Source organism: Loxodonta africana, chromosome 11 (assembly GCF_030014295.1).
Source record: "Loxodonta africana isolate mLoxAfr1 chromosome 11, mLoxAfr1.hap2, whole genome shotgun sequence".
Classification (NCBI taxonomy): Eukaryota; Metazoa; Chordata; class Mammalia; order Proboscidea; family Elephantidae; genus Loxodonta; species Loxodonta africana.
In genome coordinates this window covers 1,525,271-1,541,927 of record NC_087352.1, presented here as the reverse complement: position 1 = coordinate 1,541,927, position 16,657 = coordinate 1,525,271, and the positions used below count along the sequence as shown (strand labels likewise).

Below are 16,657 nucleotides of genomic sequence, written 5' to 3'. Positions count from 1 at the left end.
GGCATCCACCTGTCCGGCCAGCTGCGCAGCGCACAAGCCGCTAGCAGCGTGGGAACGCCCCAGCTGGGCTGCATGGAGCTGTCAGGACAAGCTGCACCGTTCCCAGCCTCTCTGCCGGCCACTGCCCAGGAACTGCCGCCTCCCAGCCGTCGCCCGGCAACCGGCAACCGTGGCCGAGGGGCCCGGCAGAGTGAGGAGAGGGGCTGGGCCCAGACTGCGGGGTCCTGGGAAAAGGATGGGCTGGGAGCCTGGATCCCTGGGTCTTGGGGCGTGCTATAGTTTGCGGCGGGAACAAGGCGGGCAGAAGAATATTTGGGGGCGGGATTTTGAAGCAGAGGAAGCTGAGCCCCCTTTCTCAGGGGTCCCAGTTGTCCCCCAAGATCCCCAGTGTCCTCTTCCTGAACCGCAGGCCCAGGGGAGTCCCGGCCCCGCCTCCCCAGGGCGCGGAAACTGGAGAGGCGCTGGGGACTCCCGTTTATAGCTCAGTTTCCACTCAGCGCAGTCCCTCCAGGAGCTGGGCTGAGCGAGTTTCTTCCACTCCCCACCTTCTCACCCGTTCGCCGCAGGGCGCAGGTGTTCAGCCCCAGCAGGGTGCCCCTCCTTCACCCAGGTGTTCCTGCTCCCAGACCCCAACTGGGCTGGGGCCACCGCCCGCCCCGGGAGCCCGGGCCAGCGCACCCCCATTCATCCGCGCCTGGGCCGTGGGAGTTCCTCAAAGGGAAAGGGCGGGTCTCCGGGGGCGGGCCGGGGCTGGGCGAGCGGCCTCGGGCCCTCCCCGGGGTAGCTCAGGGCCTGAGAGCGCAGAGCTGGCCGGTGATTCCGCCTCGCAGGCTGCGGAGGAACAGACTTGGAGGAAGTCTGGCCACGGACAGGGGGCTTCTAGCTTGAGACGAAGGGTCGGGGGGGAAGGGGCTCCGGGCCAGGGAGGTGAGAGGGGAGCTCCCGAGGAAAGAGTTGGCGGGGAAGCCAGCGCAACAGCAAGTCTCGTGGATCTTGGGGAATACACTCAGGATGCTGGCCTCCGCCCTCCTCGTCCTCCTCCTCTGCCTCAGAGGGCATGCAGGTACCGCAAGGGGGGAGCGGAGGAAACGGGAGGATCGAGTGCTGCCTGTCGGCTTTATTATGGAGGAACAGGCTGGGGACCCGGACTCCTGGGCCCGAGGAAGGAGAATTCTGGGGGCCTGAGCTTCTAGGTCCGAGGAAAGAGACACTTGGGGTGAACTCCCGGGTTCTGGAGGAAAAGGATCTGGGGCCCGAACTCCTGGGCCTCGGAGGAGAGAGCTCTGGAATGCACTAAGCTAGGCTCTGCTGTCCTCCATCCTCCTAGACCCAGTGCCCCATTTTCTGCAACAGCCTGAGGACCTGGTGGTGCTGCTGGGGGACGAGGCCCGCTTGCCCTGCACCCTGGGTGCATATCGGGGGCTGGTTCAATGGACTAAGGATGGACTGGCTCTAGGGGGCGAGAGGGACCTGCCAGGTGAGGCTGTTGGCTCTACTCAGGGAGGAGCTCCAGGGTGGGAGTGCTGGGCTTGGGTTGACATATTCAAGTATGGGGTACTGATGGGCTCAGGTAAACAAATATGGAGGTCCTAAGTTTTTTGAGCTTCTTCTTTGGGAGTGGGCCATAGGGTTGGGGTCTTTAATTTTTGTTGCAAAATATTACACACATGCAAAAAAGTGGATAAAACATAAATGGAAGATTGGCCAAATAATTACAAAGTGGACACCCATGTAACCAATACCCAGGTCCACTGCCAGCTCCCCAGAAGCCTTATTCCCGTCCCCTATCATAACCCTCTCCCGCCTTCCCCTGGAGGTAACATCTAACCTGGCTTTTGTGGCAATCATTCTTCTCGCTTTCCTGTCTGACTTTACCACCGCCCCCCCCCCGGAAGTTTTCCATAACTCTGGATTGGGAAGGGGTTAGAGTCTGTCTGGGCCTAGCACCCACTTTTTAGTAGTGTGTTTCCGTGGAACGTCTGGGTCAGTTTTCTGGTGTGGGAGAATGGAGGCTTGGGGTCAGGAGCCCAGAACCACGGTGTGACTGCCTCTTTCCTGACTCCAGGGTGGTCCCGGTACTGGATATCAGGGAACACAGCCAGCGGCCAGCACAACCTGCACATCAGGCCAGTGGAGCTGGAGGACGAAGCTCAGTACGAATGTCAGGCCACACAGGCAGGCCTCCGCTCTCGCCCAGCCCAGCTGCACATACTGGGTGAGAACTCAACCACCTGTCCTCAGGGAACCCAGGCTGCCTGGGAGTTTCATAGGCCAGGGAGTCCAAGGGAGTGGTCGGTTAGACATGGGCAGGTCTCTGGGCCCAGGATCAGTTCTGATGCCCCATCTGCCCTGCAGTGCCCCCAGAAGCTCCCCAGGTGCTGGGCGGCCCTTCTGTGTCTCTGGTTGCTGGGATTCCTGCCAATCTGACCTGTCGGAGCCGTGGGGATGCCCGCCCCACCCCCGAGCTGCTGTGGTTCCGAGATGGGGTCCGGCTGGATGGGGCCACCTTCCATCAGGTCAGGTCCAAGTCCTTGGGCTAACCTTTGCTTACTCAGAGAAACTTGGGGTCCACTCTGACCTCAGTCTCAACCAGAAGAGGAAAGGGTATGGGAGGGCAGGGTTCAAGTGTTATGACCCTTGGTATGTGGTTAAAGGTAAAGACTCTAGGGCTAGACTGCCTAGGTTCAAACCCCGGTTCAGTCACTCACTCCTTGATTGATTTCGAGTACATTACTTCACCTCTCTGTGCCTCGGTTTCCTTAACTGTAAAATGGAGATAATAGTAGTATGCACTTTATAGGGTAATTCTGAGGATTAAACAAAGTACTACTTATAAAAGGAGCCCTGGTGGTGCAGTGGTTAAAGTGCTTGGCTGCTAACCAAAATTTGGCAGTTGGAACCCACCAGCCACTCAGGAGGAGAAAGATGTGGCAGTCTGCTTCCATAAAGTTTACAGCCTCGGAAAATTTATAAATGCCTAGAAGAGTGCCTGACACGAAGTAAGCACTATATCAGGGCAGGAAACGCTGATGGCATAGTGGTTAAGTGCTACAGCTGCTAATCAAAAGGTCGGCAGTTTGAATCCACCAGGCACTCCTTGGAAACTCTATGGGGCACTTCTACTCTGCCCTATAGGGTCGCTATGAGTTGGATTCTACTAGACAGCAACAGGTTTTTTATATAAAGGGTAGGAGCCCTGCTGGCACAGTGGTTAAAGCAATTGACCACTAAATGAAAGGTCTGCGGTTTGAAACCACCAGGGGCTCTGCGGGAAAAAGATGTGGCAGTCTGCGTCCACAGAGATTTACAGCCTTGGAGACCCTGTGGGGTTGCTCTGAGGTGGAATCGACTAGATGGCAGTGGCTATATAATGGGTAGATGAAGTTGTCATTATCCATTACCTCCAGACTCTGCTGAAGGAAGGGACCACTGGGCCAGTGGAGAGCACTTTATCCCTGACCCCTTCCAGCCAGGATGATGGAGCCACCTTGGTCTGTAGGGCCCGGAGTGAGGCCCTACCCACAGGGAGAGACACAGCTATCACGCTGAGCCTACAGTGTGAGTGCAGCTGGGTGCTGGGCCCTGAGCCTGAGATCCCTGGGGAAAGGAGGGGCTGGGACCTGGATTCCTGGGTCTGAGGAAGGAGGGGGCAGTGGACCTGGGGTCCGTAGGAGAAGAGGAAGCCCAGACCTGGACGCCTAAGTCTGAGAGAGCAGGTGAAGACAGGGACGCTGGGGTCCCTGGGGGAACACGAAGTAAAGGCCCAGACTCCAGCAGTGTCTGAGGGAGGAGGGGCTTGAGGCTGGACTCCTCCTCCCTCAACGGAGGTGTTCCAGGTCCTTGCCCAGCTGACCTTTGTCTCACACACCACAGACCCCCCAGCGGTGACTCTGTCCGCAGAGCCTCAGACTGTGCAGGAAGGAGAAAAGGTCACCTTCCTGTGCCAGGCCACGGCCCAGCCTCCTGTCACCGGCTACAGGTGAGGACCACCTCTGCCCAGCCCAGAGCACAGCCTTGGGTAGGGCCTGGACAGGGGCCTGAGGAGGGCTGGGGCTGGGGAGCCGGGACAACACTCACAGCCCCAGCGCCTCCTCAGGTGGGCAAAGGGGGGCTCCCCGGTGCACGGGGCCCGCGGGCCAAGGTTGGAGGTCTTCGCAGACGCCTCGTTCCTGACTGAGCCGGTGTCCTGTGAGGTCAGCAACGCCGTGGGCAGCGCCAACCGCAGCACTGCGCTGGACGTGCTATGTGAGCTGGGAGGCGAGGCCTTGGGTGTGACCAAAGTGGGGCGGGCCAAGCCGGCTAGGGGCCAGTGGGGCGTGGCAGCAAGCCTCCGTGGCGGAGGCGGGGCTAGTAGAAGGTAAGGCTGGAATACGACACAGGTCTGGCAGGTAGCGGAGCAGGGGCGGGACAGGGGGCAGGGCAGGGGCGGGACAGGTAGCGGAGCAGGGGCGGGGCAGGGGGCGGGGCAGGGGCGGGACAGGTAGTGGAGCAGGGGCGGGGCAGGGGCGGGACAGGTAGTGGAGCAGGGGGGCAGGGGGCGGGGGCAGGGGCGGGACAGGTAGTGGAGCAGGGGCGGGGCAGGGGGCGGGGCAGGGGCGGGACAGGTAGTGGAGCAGGGGGCAGGGGGCGGGGCAGGGGCGGGACAGGTAGTGGAGCAGGGGCGGGGCAGGGGCGGGGCAGGGGCGGGGCAGGGGCCTCGAGACTTGGACAGTTAATGTTCGGAGTTATAGGAGCCCTGGTGGTGCAGTGGTTAAGGGCTTGGCTGCTTACCAAAAAAGTCAGCAGTTCGAATCCACTAGCCGCTCCTTGGAAGCCCTATGGGGCAGTCCTACTCTGTCGTATAGGGTCGCTCTGAGTCCGAATACTATGAGTCCCTATAATTTGGGCCCTTGCGGGCGTAGTGTTTCTCAGGGGCTGGGGTCGCATCCCTCCGGAGCCTTGAACCAGCCCCTCCTTCCTCCAGTTGGGCCGATTCTACAGACAAAGCCGGAACCGATGTCCGTGGACATCGGGGAAGACGCTTCCTTCAGCTGTGGCTGGCGTGGGAACCCGCCTCCACGGGTGACCTGGACCCGCCGCGGGGGGCCGCAGGTGAGGCCCCATCTGGGGCCTGGTGCACGGGGCTTCTTCCCAAGTCCCCCCCTGACTCCTCCTCCCCGCCCCAGGTGCTGGGCTCCGGGCCCACGCTGCGCCTTGCATCCGTGGGGTCCGAGGATGCAGGCGACTATGTGTGCAGGGCTGAGCCAGGGCCTTCGGGCTTGGGGGGCGGTGCTGCGGAAGCGAGGCTGACAGTGAACGGTGAGAAAATTGGTCTTCCTAGAGGAGGAGGCCTCCAGGGTAAGGAGTCCTCCGAGCAGAACCTAATGATGGCGGTGGCCTTGGGCGGCGCTTACAGATGGCAGGGCCTGGGGATTGGGGCCCGACTTAGGGAAGGCTGGGCTTTGAGGGCATTCGAGTTTTTTGGGGGGGTCTTGGCCTGGTTGGGTGTGGTTAGTGGAGATGATGGCCTGGCCTTACTGGGAAGAGTTTGGGGCGGGCAGGACCTCTGCTCTGATTGGTCCACAATCTCCCCCCCCCAGCTCCCCCCGTAGTAACAGCTCTGCGCTCTACACCCGCTTTCCTGAGGGGCCCTGCCCGCCTCCAGTGTCTGGTGTTCGCCTCCCCTTCCCCAGAAGCCGTGGTAAGGAAATGTTCCCCCTACCACGATCCAACTTGACCTCCCACCTGAACCCCCCAAAGCGTTGTGACCGTCTCTGATTTTCCTGACACCCCTCCTGCCTCTTCCCCTGCCTCCTCAGTCTCCTCAGTGACCTCCCTCATTGGTGCCCCCAGGTCTGGTCTTGGGATGAGGGGTTTTTGGCTGCGGGGTCGCGGGGCCGGTTCCTGGTGGAGACATTCCCAGCCCCGGAGAGCCTCGGGGGACAGCACGAGGGCCTGATCTCCGTGCTACACATTGCGGGGACCCAGGAGTCCGATTTTAGCCAGAGCTTCAACTGCAGTGCCCGGAACCGGCTGGGCGAGGGAGGCACCCAGGTCAGCCTGGGCCGGAGAGGTGAGAGACCCCAAATCTGGTGACGCACAAACTCAAGGGTTTCCAAACTGATGACTGTCCAACCTAGGAACCTCAAATACAGAGACCCTATACCTGGGAGCCTCAAAACTATGGGTCTCTTGATCCCCAGACCCCAAAACCATAAATTCCTTCAAATATGGGATCTTAAACTGAGAGACCCCTTTTACCTAGGGCCGTCAAAGAAAGGAACCTCCAAATATGGAGAACTGCAAAGTAAAAGGCCCCTCGAACTAAGACTTTGTAAAGCCAGTTTAAACTCACGTAATCTGAAACTCAGGGAACCGAAATTCATGGGCCCTAGGGGCCCCAAGTACAAACGTTGGGAATCTCCAAAGTTGGTGACCTTTTGAATCCCAGGGATCCCAAACCCAAGCTCTGACCCCTCTTCCCCAGTTCTTCCTCAGTCCCCTGCCTGGTCCGCTCAGGATGCCCCCTCTTCTCCCTGCAGTGTTGCTGCCCACTGTGCGCATCATTGCCGGAGTTGCCGCCGGGGCCGCGACTCTCCTTATGGTCATCACTGGGGTGGCCCTCTGCTGCTGGCGCCATGGCAAGGGTCAGTGTCCACACCTCGCCCCACGCCCTGCCCACTGATTCAGCCAGGCCTTCGGACTTGGCCCGAGGCCTGCCTCTCTAGCCCCGCCAGGCTCTGGTTCCTGCCTCTCTAGTCCCGCCAGGCTCTGGTTCCTGCCTTAACCCGAACTCCATCCCCTCAGGGTCACACTCTTTGCCTTCCTGGGTCAGGATTCCCTCTGGTTTCCAGGCTCCCTACTTGGCCTGCCCCAGTCCTCTCTTTTCGCTCTCATTGGTCTCCGCAATCCGTGACCCCATCCCATCGCTTACCTCCACGCTTTACTGTCCCGGCCTCAGCCTCCTTCTCCGAAGAAAAGAACCTGGTGCGAATTCCAGGCAGCAGCAACGGCTCCAGTTCTCGGGGCCCAGAGGCAGAGATGGCCAGCGGCGAGGACCGGGTAGGGTACCAGGCTCCTCAGACTCAACCATGCTTCCAGACCTAGTAATGGCCCAGCCCCAGCAGCTCTCCCAGTCCCAACTCAGATAGGGTTCTAGTCCCAATGGCGACGCTAGACCCCATGTCCCCCAAGTCTGTGTGTGCCCCTGACCCAGTTATTTCTCAGATCTACTATAGGGTTGCGATGGGTCGGAGTTGACTTGACTGCAGCGGGTTTCGGTTTTTTTTTTTTTTTTAATGTCCCCAGAACTCCCTTGTCCTGACTTCAGACTCCAGCTCCCAGATGCACTTGGGCTCTCTGGCCTGGCCTCCACGCGGTGGCTCAGAGCCCCTGGGGTCTGGCACTGGGGCAGGATGATCCTCTGACCACTCCCTCCTACTAACCACCCAACCCCAGGGCCCCATTGTGCACAGGGACCACAGTGACCTGGGTCTGGATGAGGAGGGGGCTCTGGAGACCAAGGTGAGTGTTGAGAGGGGAGCCTCCCTTCACTGTGTGACTCTCTCCTACTTCTGTCCCCTCCTCTTCCATCCTGTTGCTGCCCCCCCCCCAGCCCACCTCCCGGGCCATCTCACCCAGCCCCACAACCTCAGTGTGTATATCTGTTCACATATTTGTCCTGGCTCTGGCCTCGTCTTGAGCCCCAGACCAGGGGTCACTCTGCCTGTGTTTGTACATCCGACTATGTTTCACAGTCAAGCCTCAAACATCCTGGAGGCCTCTCCCTGGTTGTCCCCTCCCCCCCACCCCCGCATCAGCACTGGTCTTGTAAACATTGGGTCGCATACTGGCCTGACATATCCCCAAACCTGCCCCTCCTCTGGGGGCCATTTCAGGGCAGCCCCACCTACCCCATTCCCCAGCCCAGAGTCCTCTTTCTCCTCTGCACCTAAAACCAAAAAAAAATACCTGTTGCCGTGGAGTGTATTCAGACCCATAGTGAATATTCACAGGACAGAGTGAACTGCCCCATAGTGTTTCCAAGGAGCTGCTGGTGGATTCAAACTGTTGACCTTTTGGTTGGCAGCTGAACTCTTAACCAGGGCACCACCAGGGCTCCCCCATGCACTTGAAAACCAGAAAACCAACCCACTGCCATCCAGTCGATTCCAACTCATAGTGACCCTACAGGACAGAGTAGAACTGACCCACAGGGTTTCCGAGGAGCGCCTGGTAGTTTCAAACTGTTGATCTTTTGGTTAGCAGCCAAGCTCTTAACCGCTGTGCCACCAAGGCTCCCCTATGCACCAGCACAAGCTATTCCCTGGACCTGAAACACTCCCACTTTCCCAAAGCTACTTAATTCTTCCTTCATTCCTTTGGCTCAGCTCAGGCGTTTCTTGTCCCAGGAAGCCCATGCTTTCCCCATCCCACCCCTGATCATCCTGCCTGTGTTTCCCCTCACAACCATGGCCACTCTGTCCCTTAGTTTCCAGCCCCAACCACTGAGCTTAGGCTTCCCATTCACTGCCTGGTCACTCTGCATTGCTCCCGTCACTGCCTGGTCACTCTGTGTTTCCCCCATCACTGCCTGGTCACTCTGTGTTTACCCATCACTGCCTGGTCACTCTGTGTTTCCTCCATCACTGCCTGGTCTCTCTGTGTTTCCCCCATCACTGCCTGACCACTCTGTGTTGCTCCCGTCACTACCTGGTCACTCCGTGTTTCCCCCGTCACTGCCTGGTCACTCTGTGTTTCCCCCATCACTGCCTGGTCACTCTGTGTTGCTCCCGTAACTGCCTGGTCACTCTGTGTTTCCGCCATCACTGCCTGGCCACTCTGTGTTGCTCCCGTCACTACCTGGTCACTCCGTGTTTCCCCCATCACTGCCTGGTCACTCTGTGTTTCCCCCATCACTGCCTGGTCACTCTGTGTTGCTCCTGTAACTGCCTGGTCACTCTGTGTTTCCGCCATCACTGCCTGGCCACTCTGTGTTGCTCCCATCACTGCCTGGTCACTCTGTGTTTACCCCATCACTGCCTGGTCACTCTGTGTTTCCCCCATCACTGCCTGGTCACTCTGTGTTTACCCATCACTGCCTGGTCACTCTGTGTTTCCCCCATCACTGCCTGGTCACTCTGTGTTTCCCCCATCACTGCCTGGTCACTCTGTGTTTCCTCCATCACTGCCTGGTCACTCTGTGTTGCTCCCGTAACTGCCTGGTCACTCTGTGTTTCCGCCATCACTGCCTGGCCACTCTGTGTTGCTCCCATCACTGCCTGGTCACTCTGTGTTTACCCCATCACTGCCTGGTCACTCTGTGTTTCCCCCATCACTGCCTGGTCACTCTGTGTTTCCGCCATCACTGCCTGGTCACTCTGTGTTGCTCCCATAACTGCCTGGTCACTCTGTGTTTCCGCCATCACTGCCTGGCCACTCTGTGTTGCTCCCGTCACTGCCTGGTCACTCTGTGTTTACCCCATCACTGCCTGGTCACTCTGTGTTTCCCCCATCACTACCTGGTCACTCTGTGTTTCCCCCATCACTGCCTGGTCACTCTGTGTTTCCCCCATCACTACCTGGTCACTCTGTGTTTCCCCCATCACTGCCTGGCCACTCTGTGTTGCTCCCGTCACTACCTGGTCACTCCGTGTTTCCCCCGTCACTGCCTGCTCACTCTGTGTTTCCCCCATCACTGCCTGGTCACTCTGTGTTGCTCCCATAACTGCCTGGTCACTCTGTGTTTCCGCCATCACTGCCTGGCCACTCTGTGTTGCTCCCGTCACTGCCTGGTCACTCTGTGTTTACCCCATCACTGCCTGGTCACTCTGTGTTTCCCCCATCACTACCTGGTCACTCTGTGTTTCCCCCATCACTGCCTGGTCACTCTGTGTTTCCCCCATCACTACCTGGTCACTCTGTGTTTCCCCCATCACTGCCTGGCCACTCTGTGTTGCTCCCGTCACTACCTGGTCACTCCGTGTTTCCCCCGTCACTGCCTGCTCACTCTGTGTTTCCCCCATCACTGCCTGGTCACTCTGTGTTTCCGCCATCACTGCCTGGCCACTCTGTGTTGCTCCCGTCACTGCCTGGTCACTCTGTGTTTACCCCATCACTGCCTGGTCACTCTGTGTTTCCCCCATCACTACCTGGTCACTCCGTGTTTCCCCCGTCACTGCCTGCTCACTCTGTGTTTCCCCCATCACTGCCTGGTCACTCTGTGTTTCCCCATCACTGCCTGGTCACTCTGTGTTTCCCCCATCACTGCCTGGTCACTCTCCGTTACTCCCGTCACTGCCTGGTCACTCTGTGTTTCCCCCATCACTGCCTGCTCACTCTGTGTTTCCCCCATCCCTGCCTGGTCACTGTGTGTTTCCTCATCACTGTCTGGTCACTCTGCGTGGCTCCCGTCACTGCCTGCTCACTCTGTGTTTCCCCATCACTTCCTGGTCACTCTGCGTTGCTCCCGTCACTGCTTGGTCACTCTGTGTTTCCCCCATCACTGCCTGGTCACTGTGTGTTTCCCCCATCACTGCCTGGTCACTGTGTGTTTCCCCGTCACTGCCTGGTCACTCTGTGTTTCCCCCATCACTGTCTGGTCACTCTGTGTTTCCCCCATCACTGCCTGGTCACTCTCCGTTACTCCCGTCACTGCCTGGTCACTCTGTGTTTCCCCCATCACTGCCTGGTCACTCTGTGTTTCCCCCATCACTGCCTGGTCACTCTCCGTTACTCCCGTCACTGCCTGGTCACTCTGTGTTTCCCCCATCACTGCCTGCTCACTCTGTGTTTCCCCCATCCCTGCCTGGTCACTGTGTGTTTCCCCATCACTTCCTGGTCACTCTGCGTTGCTCCCGTCACTGCTTGGTCACTCTGTGTTTCCCCCATCACTGCCTGGTCACTGTGTGTTTCCCCCATCACTGCCTGGTAACTGTGTGTTTCCCCGTCACTGCCTGGTCACTCTATGTAGCTCCCGTCACTGCCTGGTCACTCTGTGTTGCTCCCTTCACTGCCTGGTCACTCTGTGTTTCCCCCATCACTGCCTGGTCACTCTGTGTTTCCGCCATCACTGCCTGGTCACTCTGTGTTTCGCCCATCACTGCCTGGCCACTCTGTGTTGCTCCAGTCATTGCCTGGTCACTCTGTGTTTCCCCATCACTGCCTGGTCACTCTGTGGTTCCCCCATCACTGCCTGGTCACTCTGTGTTTCCCCCATCACTGCCTGGCCACTCTGTGTTGCTCCAGTCATTGCCTGGTCACTCTGTGTTTCCCCATCACTGCCTGGTCACTCTGTGGTTCCCCCATCACTGCCTGGTCACTCTGTGTTTCCCCCATCACTGCCTGGTCACTCTGTGTTGCTCCCGTCATTGCCTGGTCACTCTGTGTTTTCCCCATCACTGCCTGGCCACTGTGTTCCTCCCGTCATTGCCTGGCCACTCTGTGTTGCTCCCGTCACTGCCTGGTCACTGTGTGTTTCCCCCATCACTGCCTGGTCACTCTGTGTTTCCCCATCACTGCCTGGTCACTCTGTGTTTCCGCCATCACTGCCTGGTGACTCTGTGTAGCTCCTGTCACTGCCTGTTCACTCTGTGTTTCCCCCATCACTGCCTGGTGACTCTGTGTAGCTCCTGTCACTGCCCGTTCACTCTGTGTTTCCCCCATCACTGCCTGGTGACTCTGTGTAGCTCCTGTCACTGCCCGTTCACTCTGTGTTTCCCCCATCACTGCCTGGTCACTCTGTTTTTCCCCATCACTGCCTAGTCACTCTCTGTTTCCCCCATCACTGCCTGGTCACTCTGTGTTTCCCCCATCACTGCCTGGTCACTCTGTGTTTCCCCATCACTTTCTGGTCACTCTGTATTTCCCCATCCCTGCCTGGTCACTCTGTGTTTCCCCCATCACTGCCTGGTCACTCTCTGTTTCCGCCATCACTGCCTGGTCACTCTGTGTTTCCCCCATCACTGCCTGGTCACTCTGTATTTCCCCATCACTGCCTGGTCACTCTGTGTTTCCCCCATCTCTTCCTGGTCACTCTGTGTTTCCCCATCACTTCCTGGTCACTCTGTATTTCCCCATCACTGCCTGGTCACTCTGTGTTTCCCCCATCACTGCCTGGTCACTCTGCGTTTCCCCCATCACTGCCTGGTCACTCTCCGTTACTCTCGTCACTGCCTGGTCACTCAGTGTTTCCCCCATCAGTGCCTGGCGACTCTGTGTTTCCCCGTCACTGCCTGGTCACTTTGCGTTGCTCCCGTCACTGCCTCGTCACTCTGTGTTTCCCCATCACTGCCTGGTCACTCTGCGTTGCTCCCGTCACTGCTTGGTCACTCTGTGTTTCCCCCATCACTGCCTGGTCACTGTGTGTTTCCCCCATCACTGCCTGGCGACTCTGTGTTTCCCCGTCACTGCCTGGTCACTCTGTGTAGCTCCCGTCACTGCCTGGTCACTCTGTGTTGCTGCCGTCACTGCCTGGTCACTCTGTGTTGCTGCTGTCACTGCCTGGTCACTCTGTGTTTCCTCCATCACTGCCTGGTCTCTCTGTGTTGCTTCCGTCACTGCCTGGTCACTCTGTGTTTCCCCCATCCCTGCCTAGTCACTCTGTGTTTCCCCCATCACTGCCTGGTCACTCTGTGTTGCTCCCGTCACTGCCTGGTCACTCTGTGTTTCCCCCATCCCTGCCTGGTCACTCTGTGTTTCCCCCATCACTGCCTGGTCACTCTGTGTTTCCCCCATCACTGCCTGGTCACTCTGTGTTTCCCCATCACTGCCTGGTCACTCTGTGTTTCCCCCATCACTGCCTGGTCAGTCTGTGTTGCTCCCGTCACTGCCTGGTCACTCTGTGTTTCCCCCATCCCTGCCTGGTCACTCTGTGTTTCTTCCGTCACTGCCTGGTCACTCTGTGTTTCCCCCATCACTGCCTGGTCACTTTGTGTTTCCCCCATCACTGCCTGGTCACTCTGTGTTGCTCCCGTCACTGCCTGGTCACTCTGTGTTTCCCCCATCACTGCCTGGTCACTCTGTGTTTCCGCCATCACTGCCTGGTCACTCTGTGTTTCCCCCATCACTGCCTGGTCACTCTGTGTTGCTCCTGTCACTGCCTGGTCACTCTGTGTTTACTCATCACTGCCTGGTCACTCTGTGTTTCCCCCGTCACTGCCTGGTCACTTTGTGTTTCCCCCATCACTGCCTGGTCACTCTGTGTTGCTCCCGTCACTGCCTGGTCACTCTGTGTTTCCCCCATCACTGCCTGGTCACTCTGTGTTTCCGCCATCACTGCCTGGTCACTCTGTGTTTCCCCCATCACTGCCTGGTCACTCTGTGTTGCTCCCGTCACTGCCTGGTCACTCTGTGTTGCCCCGTCACTGCCTGGTCACTCTGTGTTGCCCCGTCACTGCCTGGTCACTTTGTGTTTCCCCCATCACTGCCTGGTCACTCTGTGTTGCTCCCGTCACTGCCTGGTCACTCTGTGTCTCCCCCATCACTGCCTGGTCACTCTGTGCTTCCCCCATCACTGCCTGGTCACTCTCTGTTTACCCATCACTGCCTGGTCACTCTGTGTTTCCCCCATCACTGCCTGGTCACTCTGTGTTGCCCCGTCCCTGCCTGCTCACTCTGTGTTGCCCCGTCCCTGCCTGGTCACTCTGTGTTGCCCCGTCCCTGCCTGGTCACTCTGTGTTGCCCCGTCCCTGTCATGATCAATGCTAAAGGTTTCTGCACAACAGCTACAGTTACTCTGCATTTGATTTCTCCATCATAGCTCTGACCCCTCTGGTCTCTCGTCCTTTGTCATTTCTGCTTTGGCCTGGGATCTCCATGGGGACAGAACCGAAGTCTATTCTAGTGACAGATGTCTCCAGCAGGACTCTAGGTATAACACAGAATCAAAGCTTAGGAGCTGTTAGTCAGTGAACCAGTTGTCATCAGTCTGATTCTGACTCCAGGTGACCGTATGTATGTCAGAGTAGAACTATGCTCCATAGGGTTTTTAATGGCTGATATTTTTAGAAGTAGATTGCCAGGCCTTTTTTTCCAAGGTACATCTGGGCGGACAAAGCCCTGGTGGTGCAGTGTTTAAGAGCTCACCTACTAACCCAAAGGTTGGCAGTTCAAATCTACCAGTTGCTCCTTAGAACCCCTATGGGGCAATACTACTCTGTCCTATAGGGTTGCTATGAGCTGGAATCAACTCAACAGCAGTGGTTTCTGAGTGGACTCGAAACACCAACCTTTTGGTTAGCAGTTGAGAACGTTATCACCCAGGGACTCCCGAGGGCCTGTTAGGCGGATGAATGAATGATGTCTTTGTCTCAGACTTTCTCTCATTCTCTCTGCATCTCCTTCCATAGTGTCACCCCTCAGCAAGCCTGTATCTCTGTGTCTCTGTCTTGTTCTGTTTTTGTCTCTGTCTCTGCCTATCTCCTGCTGCCCGTTTGTCTCCTGTCACCATTTTTCTATTTCATTTTGTCTTTCCACCAGTCTGTGTGTCTGTCTTTCTGTCTCTGGATCTCTGCCTGCTCCCATTTCTGTCCTTTTCTTTCTCTCTAGGTCAGGCTGTATATCTGTTTCTCTCCGTCAATGACCCTCACCCACCTGTACCTACACATTTCTTACCAAGTCCCATCTGTCCCCACAGGACCCAACCAACGGTTACTACAAGGTCCGAGGAGTCAGCCTGAGCCTAAGCCTTGGTGAAGCCCCTGGAGGAGGTCTCTTTCTGCCACCCACCTCTCCCCTTGGACCCCCAGCAACCCCAACCTTCTATGACTTCAGCCCATACCTGGGCATGGTTCCTCCCTGCAGATTGTATAGAGCTCGGGCGGGTTATCTTACCACACCCCATCCTCGGGCTTTCACCAATTACATGAAACCCACATCCTTTGGACCCCCAGACCTGGCCCCTGGGACTCCCCCCTTCCCATATCCTGCCTTCCCCACACCCAGTCACCCCCGCCTCCAGACTCATGTATAACACCTCTCTGACTGAAGAGTCCTGAGACCCCCAACTTGCCATAATGGATTAGCCCGACTTCTGAGGAACCAGAACAATTTGGCAACCTTATGCCTCCAAACTGAACATTGTAGGGAGGGAAAGGTCCTTACAGTTGTGTAGGTCAGTGGTATAGAGTCAGCTCAGCCAAGAGGATGCCCCAAAGTGGAAGTAAGATGACTCCTATGCCCACCTCTTCTCTATGTGTAAAAGAAATTCAGGATGGCAGATGGGCCCTTTGCAGAGGGATGGGAACAGAGGTTGATGGGAGTTAGGGGCTGGGATGGAATTTGTCCCTGGCCACTGAGAAAAAAGATATTTCAAGATGATTACCTATAATGAGAAGAAAGGTAGCAGAGGGAAGACGAAGGTGGAGGATAAGACAGGCCCCACCCTGTCCTGGTTCTCCCTGTGGGGCACTTTGCTGGGCCAGTAGAAGTGCAGCCAAGATGGTTGTTGTTTGTTCACTCCCTGAAATCCAGCATGGCCACCATCTTGATTTCTCTACCTTCCTTAAAGGCAAAGAAAGAATTGGACTAAAGGAATGGGGATAGGGTGAGAACTATCATGGGGGGGGAGGGGGAGGGTTAAGGTGATGAAAGGGAATCTGGAATATTTATGTTTAATAAAAAAAAAGTCAAAGGAATTAATGTGTCTTAGGGATTCTCCCAGCATTATTCCCCTCCATCAAGGAGGTAGTCCATCACACCTGCCCCAAGGCCCTTCCTTTATCCCAACCTATGAGGGTGCTATGGAGCCATGGTATCACAGTGGTTAAGAGCTATGGCTGCTAACCAAAAGGTCAGCAGTTTGAATTCATCAGCTCCTCCTTGGAAACCCTGTGAGGCAGTTCTATTCCACTCCATGGCAACAGGTTTGGTTTTGGTTTTTTCTGAGGGTGCTGTAGAAGCAAAGCAGTACCTTGCTACCTGTTTAGCCCTCTAGGCTCTCTTAACATGCATCTACAGACACACACACATACATAGAAACACATGTGTGGGCATGAACCTGCAGACAGAAGCACAGATGCAGATACATAACAGGACTGCCCCAGTTGGCCTGGGGAAGACAGAATTCTACACTCATCTGAGGAGACAAAGCAGCGAGCCCTAGGATGGGAAGAGATGCTAGAAAGGGTTGGAAAATTGAAACTCCCTGGTCCTTAGAACAAAGGCAGGGTGGGAGTGGGGAGGCTTGCCCTGAGGCACTGCCCCCTTGATGAGTAAGGTGCTGGGGGCCTGGACTTGAAGGGCCTGGGGGCTTTTGTCCAGGAGTGTTTGAGCTAGGAGGGAGTTAAAAGGTCCAGAGACCTGGGACCTTTGGGAAGCAGGGCAGGAGGCCTGGACACCTGGCTCTGAGGGAGAAGGGATTGGAGACTTAGTATCTGGCTCTGAGGGAGAAAGGGCCTAATGCCGCGACTCCTGGATCTGAAGGAGGAGAGGGCTGGCTCTCAACTGTTGTGTTCTCGATTGGGGAAATTCTGGAGGCCTGCATTCCTCAAGAGAGGGATTGGGGACGGTCCCCAACGCTGGCATTCCTGAAGGCGGACCAAGCAGACAGCGGGTATCTGGGTCTCAGGGAGGAAAGAGCTGGGGTGAGGAATCCTGGGTCCTGAGGGGGGACCCAAAATCCACAGCTGCGGAGCCCCCGACCCAGACTCCGGCCCGGCTGGCCCTTGCGCGGGGCGTG

At 57.2% G+C, this 16,657-nt stretch overlaps 1 protein-coding gene across 1 annotated transcript; it reads left to right on the top strand.

Annotated features, from left to right (window-relative positions):
- Nucleotides 1–846: 846 nt before the first annotated feature.
- Nucleotides 847–16,552, top strand: KIRREL2 (kirre like nephrin family adhesion molecule 2). Its single transcript, XM_064293523.1, has 15 exons — nt 847–1,063; nt 1,328–1,477; nt 2,066–2,215; nt 2,356–2,516; nt 3,408–3,558; nt 3,874–3,979; nt 4,097–4,245; nt 4,964–5,091; nt 5,166–5,298; nt 5,580–5,680; nt 5,833–6,052; nt 6,522–6,632; nt 6,941–7,041; nt 7,438–7,503; nt 14,615–16,552. Exons 1-15 carry the CDS (start codon nt 1,012–1,014, stop codon nt 14,948–14,950), a joined length of 2,115 nt encoding a protein of 704 aa, XP_064149593.1. The 5' UTR covers nt 847–1,011; the 3' UTR covers nt 14,951–16,552.
- Nucleotides 16,553–16,657: the final 105 nt, after the last annotated feature.

Bases quoted from the DNA above. Each gene is read 5' to 3' on its own strand.
- KIRREL2 (XM_064293523.1), top strand. From the start codon at position 1,012: ATGCTGGCCTCCGCCCTCCTCGTCCTCCTCCTCTGCCTCAGAGGGCAT. The intron at 2,216-2,355 runs GTGAGAACTCAA...TCTGCCCTGCAG, and splicing joins AGCCCAGCTGCACATACTGG to TGCCCCCAGAAGCTCCCCAG. The intron at 2,517-3,407 runs GTCAGGTCCAAG...CATTACCTCCAG, and splicing joins ATGGGGCCACCTTCCATCAG to ACTCTGCTGAAGGAAGGGAC.